At 56.7% G+C, this 10,623-nt stretch overlaps 1 protein-coding gene across 1 annotated transcript; it reads left to right on the top strand.

Annotated features, from left to right (window-relative positions):
• Window positions 1–12: 12 nt before the first annotated feature.
• Window positions 13–7,248, top strand: UPK3A (uroplakin 3A; the record flags this gene model as incomplete). Its single annotated transcript, XM_014533169.1, has 5 exons — window positions 13–259; window positions 1,535–1,814; window positions 3,248–3,330; window positions 4,087–4,219; window positions 6,928–7,248. Coding segments are annotated over 5 exons (903 nt in total), but the record flags the coding sequence as incomplete, so codon positions are not given.
• Between the last annotated feature and the right edge of the window lie 3,375 nt (window positions 7,249–10,623).

Raw genomic sequence — 10,623 nt, 5'->3', positions numbered from 1 at the left:
TGTGTGTGTGTGTGTGTGTGTGTGTGTGTTAGGAGGACGCAGAGGGTGCCCGCGGTGTGGACAGTTCTGCCGGGGTCAGGTCCTGTCCGCACTGCTTCCCCAGGTGTGACCCTCCAGCCCCAGCTGGCTAGTGTCACCTTTGCCACCAACAACCCCACCCTGAGCACCGTGGCCCTGGAGAAACCGCTCTGCATGTTTGACAGCACAGAGGCCCTCAACGGCACCTATGAAATCTACCTCTACGTCCTGCTCGACTCGGGTGAGGGCCCTGCTCCCCTCCGGCCACGGCCACAGCCACAGCCACGCTGAACGGGTCTGACCTGTCCACGGGGAGGGAAGGGCAGGTGGAGGGGTGCTCCCTCCCTGTGAGGAAACCACTCCCGCACCTCACCAGCCTGCACTGTGTCTGCCTGAGCCAGCGCGGGCTGGGCCCTGAGGGACACCCTGTGTGGGGGGAGTTATGACAGCACCGGCCGCCAAGCACCCACCGCCTCATGCAGGTGCCCGGCGCCCCGGAGAGCTGATATTTACGGCCGCCCTTGAGCAGCAGGGTTTGAGCTGCACGGTTCCACTTAGATGCAGATTTTTTCAATAAATACTGTAACTGCGTTTTTTCTTACAACAGGTCCTTTCTCTTACTGTATTATAAGAATACAATCTAGAACCCATATACATACACAAGAAGTGTTAACTGACTGTTGATGTTATTGATAAGGCCTCCCTCCACAGAAGGCTATTGGTTAAGTTTCGGGAGTCGAAAGTGATATGCAGATTCCCCCTGTGCCCTCACCCCCCATATCGTTCAGGGGTCACATGTATTAGGTTGCCCATCACAGAGCAAAGAATGAAGGCTCCGAGGGGCCGAGGGACTCACCGGGGCCGCCGGAGCGGACGGCGAACCCAGGCTCTGGTCCTCAGGCCCCGCTCTCCCCGAGGCGGCTCCAGATCGGTGTTTCCCAGGGAGCCTGCTGGCTCCGGTCCAGCCTTCCCCGGTCACAAAGGAACCCAGTGACCACCTCTTACATTTCTAGCAACCAGCCACTTACAGCACCTCACTCAGGTCATCGACTTCACTTTTCCTGGGAACACTGATTGGCCGCCTGCCTGGGCCCGAGCTGTGGGCTGGCGGGCATTTCTCTCCCAGTTCCCAGGCCTCATCACCAGCTGGTCAAGAGGAGACCGAGGGCCGGTCAGGTCTGGCTGCTCCCCCTGAACCTGTGACCCTCCTTTTCCCTTCACACAAGGCAGAATCCAGGGCTCTCGGCAAGGAAGCGACAGTGGATGTGGGGTGGGGGTGGGGGTGGGGGGAGGCTTACAGGCCTGTGCCAGGAGGGGGTGCATGAGAGCTGCACACAGGGCCGGCACCTCCATTGCACAGGGAGCCCTGAGGGTGGGGACTGAGCCTGTTTGTGCCTGCGACCCAGGGCCCAGCACAGCGCTGGCTCAGAGGGTGCTCGGGGGGCGTTTGATGAATGACTGAGTGAGTGACTGAGCTGGGGTGGCCGGGACCTCACTCCCGGCACCACCCCCACAGCCAGCTCCAGGAACGCCTCCGTGCAGGACGGCGCCAACACCCCGCTCAGCTCCACGTTCCAGCAGACGGCAGGAGGGAGGACGGGCCCCTACAAGGCCGCGGTCTTTGAGCTGACCCCCTGCAGCGACCTGCCCAGCTTGGACGCCGTGGGGGATGTGGCCCGGGCCTCGGAGATCCTGAATGCATACCTGATCAGGGTGGGCGACAATGGGACCTGCCTGTCGGACCCTAACTTCCAGGGCCTCTGCAACCCGCCCCTGTCGGCGGCCACGGAATACAGGTGGGTGTGGGCACCGGCGCGAGCCAGCAGTTGTGCCCCAGCCCCGCCTGACTCGGGAAGACCCCGAGCTGGTGAAGTGTGAGAGGCCACATGTCTGAAGAGCCTACTATGTGCCAAGACCATCTCGGGTCCCATAAGGGGCTTCCGGGGTGTGCGGCTGTGCACAGGGCCCCGTGCTCAGAAGGGCCCCCACTTGGCTGAAATTCTTCATTTTGTAACAAGGGTCCTGAGTTATGCACCTGGTCCCAGCCCATCACCCAGGTGGCAGCCACCCACGAAACCCCCTTCACTTGACCGGGAAGGACATTGTGGTCTAGAGCGGGAGGGAGCCACCTGGTGGAAAGCTGGGGCCCAGCATGACCTGGAGGCCTGGCTGAAGCTTCGCCAGCTCCCAGCCCACCCTCTGCTTTTCCTGCCTCGCTCCGGCGCACCTGGGTGTGGCCACCCCACCACAGTGGGTCCCTCAGCCATGCCCACAGATGGGGGCTCAGCCCCGACCCATGGCCAGGGGGCTTACCAGGTGCCAAAGCCTCTCTTGTTACCATGGAGATGCCTAGGTTGGGGGTCTCTGTACCTCCCAGGCTGCACTTGGGGGCCAGGCCATCACTCACCTGCCATCCTCTCCCCTCCCTTCCTTTGGCCCCAATCACCAGGCAGGACAGGAGCCCTGTCTCCTCTGCCCCCCTCAGCCCTCCCTCCCTGCTGACCTGGACCTCTCCCTCCTCCTGGATCGCAGAGCTCACCACCTGGGCACACATCTGTGTCCCAGCCTCTTCCAAGCCTGGAGAAGTGGGGCTTAGAGATTTTAAGAGTCTTATTTTTGGTTCTTTACATGTTAAGCTAGAGGCTGTCAATTTATTAGTTCTCAGGACATCCATCATTTTAAACTGACCTTCAGTCGGCTATGGGCATTTTGTACTGTAGCTCCTGATCTTCCTTTAGGATTCTAATGCTGGGTGGGGCTTTCTTCATGTAAAAGGTAGGCCTTATCCCAGAGCAGAGCCGTGGGCGTGGGAATGGATATTATTATTCAAGCCCCATTTGTGGGACCAACGGCCAGTCTGGGAGCAGTGGAATGCAAAAGTGCAAGGAGGACGAAGGGTCAACACTCATCAGATACACTACACGCGTCATGTACGCCATAGAGAAGCAGAGGGGCTCTGGAGGGAGAGTCTGGAGGGGACCCCTGACGCCGAGGACTGCCTGGAGGAGGTGACACCTGAGCTCAGGAAAGGGTCCCGGCAGTGATATGCAGTGAAGGTGCTGATGCAAAGCCCAGCACCGCCCTGTGCCCAGAGCCCACTGTGGCCGCCTGGATTGCCCTCTAGAAGTCCCCGCTCTGTCCCCCACTCCAGCCACCCTGATCCCTCCCACCTCCAAGTGGCCGGGCTCACAGGATGGATGGAAGTCATCAGAGCTCCGTCTCCTTTCAGGTTCAAGTACGTCCTCGTCAATATGTCCTCGGGCTTGGTGCAGGACCAGACCCTGTGGTCGGACCCTATCCGAACCAACCGGAGTGAGTGGTGGGAGTGGGCGGGGCGGGCAGGAGTGGATGGTGGTGTGTGGGGGTTCCTCAAGGGAACCTGGGAAAGCAGACTGGGGCTGTCACTCTGAAAACGCTCACAGACACAGGCAGGCCATTGGGTGATGAGGAAAATGCATTTTAAAACAACTGAGCCTTCCCCTGGACACTGTTTGGCACTGGCCAGAGCAGGGGGAGCCCTGGGCACCTGCTCCATCGCCCAGCGCCCTCTGCTTCACCTTTAATAGTTTGTAATCTGCATCCCACCCACCTCACCCGGAGGCTGCAGGCCTGTGTAACTGAAAGTTATGCACAAAGACAGTTAAAAGAGGGAGAGCCCGGCCAGTGTGGCTCAGCGGTTGAGCATCAACCTATGAACCAGGAGGTCATGGTTCGATTCCCGGTCAGGGCACATGCCCGGTTTTTGGGCTCCAGCCCCAGTAAGGGGTGTGCAGGAGGCAGCCGATCCATGATTCTCTCTCATCATTGATGTTTCTATCTCTCCCTCTCCTTTCCTCTCTGAAGTCAATAAAAATGTATTTTTTAAAAAGGAGGAAGAGACCAGACACACTCAAGAGAAAGTTGGGAATTGGGATGTGGGGACAAGCACCTCAAGGCAGGGGAGACAGTCCTGGAACTGGGTCCCCCTTGTCCCTGGGACCTGCTGCCACCAGGGCTGGGAAGACGCTGTGCATCCTGGGAGGGCTGAGGGTGCAGCGTCTGGGGAGTCATGGGCCTGTGTCCTGCTAGTCACCCCGTACTTGGCGATCGACACGTGGCCGGGCCGGCGGAGCGGCGGCATGATCGTCATCACGTCCATCCTGGGCTCCCTGCCCTTCTTCCTGCTCCTGGGCTTTGCCGGCGCCATCATCCTGAGCCTCGTGTGAGTACCCACAGCTGGAGGCAGGGCTCGGGGACATGCGGACACGCTCCCCTGGGAGCGTCCTCTGAGGCGGGGGAGCCCAACAGGCAAGGGAGCTGCCTTCCCCCCTGGGCGGGGTGGGGCCTGGGAGTGGGGGGCCGAGTCCTGGGGCTCCCAAGGTCAGGGTCAGCCTGGTGGGAGGGGTTTGCGGGCAGATGCCAGGTCTGACACCTACAAATGCACGAGCTTGGGCACGTATCCTATCTCCGTGCCTGAGGATCCCCTTCCGCAGAATGCAGATACTAATAGATATTACCCTCCCTGGGGTTGTGAAGGTCACGTGAGATAATCCCTAGTCTTCAAGGAATCGCCCAGGAGCTGAACAAGTAGTGGATTTTGTTGTCATTGTAATTCATCCAACTGCAGTGCAGGTGGGGAAACTGAGGCCAGAGGGAGAAGGGTGGCCCAAGGTCCCACAGCCAGTCAACACAGGTGGGACCAGCGCCCAGTCTCCTGACTTCACTCCCAGCCCTGAGGTGTGTCTGTTTGGGTCAGACTCAGTCTCCAGGGGACCTGCAGCAGCCACCAGGTGTGCGCACAGCCCACTGTTCCTGGGAGGATTGAGCAGGGGGTGAATCAGGGCAGGACCAGGTGCTGCGGGAACCGGAGGCGGGCAGGGCAGATCCTGCCTGTGTTGTAGGCAGGAAGGGCACCTGGTGTCTGACTATGGGGTCAGACCAGTCCTGGGTTCAGCAACTTCTGTACTCGGGCTCTGGCTAGGAACGAATTCAGAGCCAAGACCCAGACTGTAGGAGAACATCTCTCTATATAAAAGCCTAATATGCAAAGTGTCCCCTCGGGTGGTCGACCTTCGACCTGGAGACAGGGAGTTTGCTTGCTCGATATGATGTGTGCTGACCACCAGGGGGCAGCGTGGAACAATGAAAGGCCCCAGCTGGCAGCCAGCAGCCTGCAGCCGGCAGTTGCTAGGGACCCTACCCATGCACGAATTTCATGCACTGGGCCTCTAGTCCTATATAATAAAGGGGTAGTATGCAAATTGACCGTCACACCCCCACACAAGATGGCTGTCCCCATATGGTCACAAGATGGCTGGCAGGAGAGGGCAGTTAGGGGCGACCGGGCTGGCAGGGGAGCAGTTAGGCGTCAATCAGGCTGGGAGGGGAGTGGTTAGGGGGCAACCAGGCAGACAGGTGAGCGGTTGGGAACCAGCAGTCCCGGATAGTGAGAGGGATGTCCGACTGCCTATTTAGGCCCGATCCCACCGGGGGTCTAGGTCCCCACTGATTGACTGGCCGGCACCCGGGCAGGGTCATTAGTCAGCGCAGCTGGTCCTGAGGCAGCCAGGGTGTCACTTGTCTGGTTTTGCTGCTTTTGCAGCTGAGGCCCAGACGTTATCTCTAGGGAGGAAAGGTCAGGTGGTCTAAACCACATGACCCGTGATATGATTCGGGAGAAAAAGTCACCCTGGGGGTAAGGTCCCACCTTACAGTTGTCACCGGGGCTTTCCACCCTGTTGACCTTCTGTACCTGGCCCATCGTCCTTGCTCTGCTCACGTCTGTCTGGCTGCCCAGCACACCTGGCGCACCAGGCGGGGCTCCTGGAGGGAGGAACAGCAGGAGCCCTCTCTCCTCAGGACAGGGGTGGGTGGAGGTCACATGCAGCGTGCCGCTCAGAGCGAGGGAGCCCCGGGGCTGTGGAGGTCCAGAGGGTGCCTGTCCAGTGGGAGTGGACAGCAGGTGGGACAGCTCCCTGGAGTGGGTGAAATAGTGGGCAGGTGGGAATCAGCCAGGCAGGAAAAGATGTGGGAGGGTCCGGGGTGGGGATGGGGCTGTGAACTTGAAAATCAAGTTGCCTTCTGACATTTAAATGAATAAAAACACAGCCCTAGCCGGTTTGGCTCAGTGCGTAGGGCGTCGGCCTGCGGACTGAAGGGTCCTGGGTTTGATTCCCGGTCAGGGTTGCAGGCCTGATCCCCAGTAAGGGGTGTGCAGGAGGCAGCTGACCAATGATTCTCTCTCATCGTTGATGTTTCTCTCTCTCCCTCTCTAAAATCAATAAAAATATATTTTAAAAAATTAATTAATGAAAACACATAATAGATGAGATTAGCCTGGGAGCAGTCAGGACATGGTGATGCCCCTCCCTCCCTTGGGGCGATGCCCTAATCTGGCCCCAAGGCCCTGTTACGACTTTAGCCTGATTTTTCCCTTTGTCCTGCTATCATCTCTGGCTCCAGCTGCACAGAGCTTGTCACCTTTGCCCCAGACCCCCAGCCATTCCTATCATTGCCCGAAATGCCTTCCTGTACCCTCACTCTTCTCCTTTAGGGCCAGGTGAACTGCCGCCTCCTCCAGGAAGCCCCCCTGTGGCTCCCACTCGGAGTTGTCCATTCTGTGTGGTCATTGCTGTGGTCTGTCTCCTTGTACAACCCTAGCTCTTTAGGGACAGGGGCAATGGCCTCCAGTGTCCAGCTCAAGATAAAGCTTGTAGGTTGTTCACTTAGTTCCAAAAGGGTGACCCTTTTCTTATCCCAGGACGTGGCCCACAGTGAGTGCTCAGGAAAGACTGGTCGACTGAACGAACACATAAGACATAAGACGGCATCTGTGAAAGCCATGTCTCAGCAGGAAGGCCCCCGAGCAGCTCACGGGGTTCGGGCTTGCTCTGCACCCCTAACCCTGGCTCTCTCCATCCTCTCCGTCAGGGACATGGGCGGTTCTGACGGGGAAATCACACACGACTCCCAGATCACACAGGAGGCCGCCCCCAAGTCCCTGGGCACCTTGGAGCCTTCGTACGCCGCTGTGAACCGGGGGCTGCAGCTGGACAGGGCCGAGGTGTATGGCGGCAAGCTCCCGGACTGAGCTCCGTTGGGTCCCGCACGGCGGCCTCAGGGCTCCGCGCAGCCGGGGTCACCCCTGGCCCCACCTACAGCGGAGCAGGGCCAGGGGTCCAACTGCAGGAGCAATTTTGATAAATTCTTCCCAAGAATTTGAGTTCAATAAATATTTACAGAAAGAGTGAGCCGACCAATGAATGAATGCACATGTATTGAGCGCGTGGATTGTGTCTGTCGGGGGCGTGGCTGGGGGACTGATTTTCACTCAAAGCCAAGGTGACGAGGGTGGAGTCGGGGCTGTGGGAACGTGGCCGTCCACCCTCGCCTGTGAGAGGAAAGCCAGCCCCTCTGTGATCATCGTTAGGGCCCATGAGCCGGGCTGTGTGAGCAGCGGTTGGATGTTGTTTGGGTTTGCTGGCTGCGAGGTACTGGAACCCTGGAACGGAAATGAGTCCTGGGTGCAGCCCTGCTGGTAACTCACCTTGTTACCTCCGCAGTCATCGCTTTCTCTCTGGACTCAGTTTCCTCATCTGTGAAATGGGCTGATGTAAACGGTTAACTTCAAGGCCATGCAAGCCTGGGCTCCTTCACAGCTTTCCGGTCCCAGTGGGAGGACAGCAGAGGCTGCAGGACACAGAGGAGGGTGTCAAGGTCACTCAGGGTGAAGAGTCTCTCCAGTCCCGGGTCTCTGCTCAGATGATCCAATTCTGTCTTCTGAGCAAGGTAGCAGGCCCGCTTCCCGTCGTGGAAGGAGAAGAGGTTTGTCAGAGCGGGGTGGTTAGAGCAGGAGCACAGCCCAGCAGGCTGACGGGTGCTCTGGGGGGGCATGCGGGGTGCTGCGGGGGCACACATGCACAAGAGGGACCCCCACGCTGCAAAGGCAGACAGCAGAGGCCAGGAGAAGGAGCCTAGGGGCTGGGAGGGGCCTGGAGAAGCCAAAGCAGTTGTGGGTCAGTCCGGGGAGTGGGAGTCACAGGAGCCCACGGGAGCGAGTCCCTGGGCCCGGGAGCAGGAGGAAGGAGTGGTGGGTGCTGTGCCCAGACCACCTACTGGCTCCTCCAGTCCGTCCTGTAGGCCCAGGAGGCTGGCCTGGGCACCGACACTCCCTTCCCATCCCAGGCCCCTCCCCAGGGCCCCCCAGCTCTCCCGGAGACCCCACAGCAGAGGGAGGTGGCGCTTCTCCAAGTCGGCCCTGGTTAAACACGCGTGCGAGCTTGCCTTCTGCTTTACAGCATGCCCGTGTTCGTTTTATTTTTTAAATATATTTTATTGGTTTTTTACAGAGAGGAAGGGAGAGGGATAGAGAGTTAGAAACATCGATGAGAGAGAAACATCGATCAGCTGCCTCCTGCACACCCCCCACTGGGGATGCGCCCACAACCAAGGTACATGCCCTTGACCGGAATCGAACCCAGGACCCTTCAGTCTGCAGGCCGATGCTCTATCCAAACTGAGCCAAATCGGTTCGGCCGTTTTTTTTTTTAAATGGAGGTTAGAGTCGCAGGACATAAAATTACCCATTTAAAGTGAACAATTCGGTGGCATTTAGCACATTCTCAGTGCTGTGTAGCCGCCATGGCTGTCCAGTTCCAAAACCGATTCCTCGCTTCTAGCAGTTCCACCCCTTTTCCTCCCCCATCAATGGAACCCTGTATGTCAACTCTCATTATTATTATTTTTTAGCCTCATCTGAGGATGTATTTCTATTGGTTTTTAGAGAGAGTGGAAGGGAGGGGGGGAGAGAGAAACATTGATGTGAGAGAGACACCTGGATTCTTTGCCTCCCACATTCGCCCTGGGGCTGGGGACTGAAACCCACTTACACTCCCTTGATCAGGAGTCGAACCCGGGACCCTTCGGTCGGGCCAGTGCTCTAACCATGGAGCACACGGGCCAGGCTCACCCCTCATTATTGTTCCTCCTGGATCACAGCGCCCTCACCCTGCTCTCAGCTGTAATTGTCTAAAGCAGTCTCTAGACCAGAGGTTCCCATTGGGGCACACACCCACAGGGGGGTAGTTTGATTTTTCAGGGGGCAATTCGAGAATGAGTGATTTTTGTGCATTTCTTATGGTTCTAGGGGCCTCATATACAGCATATAAATACGTATTGTGACATATTTATGCATTTCAGTTCTCTATTATATGTTTTGAAATTTTATTTGCTATTTTTTCACATCACTTCATATTATTATTATTTTTTTTAACAATTTCTTATTTTTTAAAAACAATTTCTTAGTGAAATGCCCTTTTGTTCTTTCATTTTTCTCTCTCATGGATGCCATGTTCTTTGGAAGCTTATTTAGACCAAGTGAATGGCCTTTCAGGCTTCCTCCACGTGCATAGGAGTCACTTTTTGAATAATAAGAATTCCAGGTGGAGGGGGGCGGGGGGGGGATCAGGATGTTAGAGATGCTTGGGTGGGGCGTGGCCAAAACGAGGCTGGAACCACTGGTCTAGTCCAGTGGTCGGCAAACTCATTAGACAACAGAGCCAAATATCAACAGTACGACGATTGAAATTTCTTTTGAGAGCCAAATTTTTTAAACTGAAACTATATAGGTAGGTACATTGTTATTAACTTAATTAGGGTGCTCCTAACCTGGCCTTTGCTAAAAACATCCTCAATCTGATTGAGGTACGTTCGCTGAGGTCGACCCCTTCCAACTCTCCCATCCACACTCGTCTTGTATCTTTGTTTCGTCTGTCTCCTTTCGTTCATCCTCTCTATATGTCCAAACCATCTTCGCATACCTTTCTCAATCCTCGACACTACATCTTCTTTCACTCCACAACGTTCCCTAAAATTAACTTAATAAACTTTACTTAAAGTTTTAAGTCTTAGTTAAACTATAGGTACGTTGAATAAAACTTGATATCATACTTAATAACGATATTATTTATTGATAAAATTAAATTCCTTACAATTTACCTTACAATACCCATAAAATTAAATCATGACAATGACTGACAAACACTAATGTGAACAATGGCCTTGCGTCTCCTTGGAAAGTTTGGGCAAGTCAGGTTTGTATGTTGTTGCCCGCACGTGGTATTTTGTGGAAGAGCCACAGTCAAGGGGCCAAAGAGCCGCATGTGGCTCGAGAGCCGCGGTTTGCCGACCACTGGTCTAGACTGACTGGAGGGCAGGTTAAAGGTCGGATCCTTTTCTGTGCTACCTCCCCGGGCCCCCAGCTCGGCACGTGCCATCAGGGGGCAGCACACCAGCCAGGCCTTCTCTCCTCGCTGGCTCGCAGGGCGGTGTTGGAAGCCCTGGGCTGGCGAGACCCCTCAGGGGTGCGATACAGAGAAGGCAGAGCACAGAGCCCTTCAGCCTCGGGGCCTGGCAATGGGGACCCGAAGGCAGGAAGAACTCACGGGGAAGCCCGCCCTCACCCCCAGCTCCCTGGGTGACCCCTGCCCCTGGCATCTGTTGGCTTCCTCAGTCCCAGAACCTCACTGCCACCGAGACTCAGTGTCCCCTAACTCACCCCCCGCTGTCTGCAGACCAGCAGCCCCTCCTCCAACCGCTGGTCCCTGTCACTGTGGCTGTCCCCAGTGG

This window comes from Myotis brandtii, unplaced genomic scaffold (genome assembly GCF_000412655.1).
Source record: "Myotis brandtii unplaced genomic scaffold, ASM41265v1 scaffold952, whole genome shotgun sequence".
In the NCBI taxonomy this organism is placed as follows: domain Eukaryota; kingdom Metazoa; phylum Chordata; class Mammalia; order Chiroptera; family Vespertilionidae; genus Myotis; species Myotis brandtii.
This window is presented reverse-complemented; position numbering and strand designations above follow the sequence as displayed.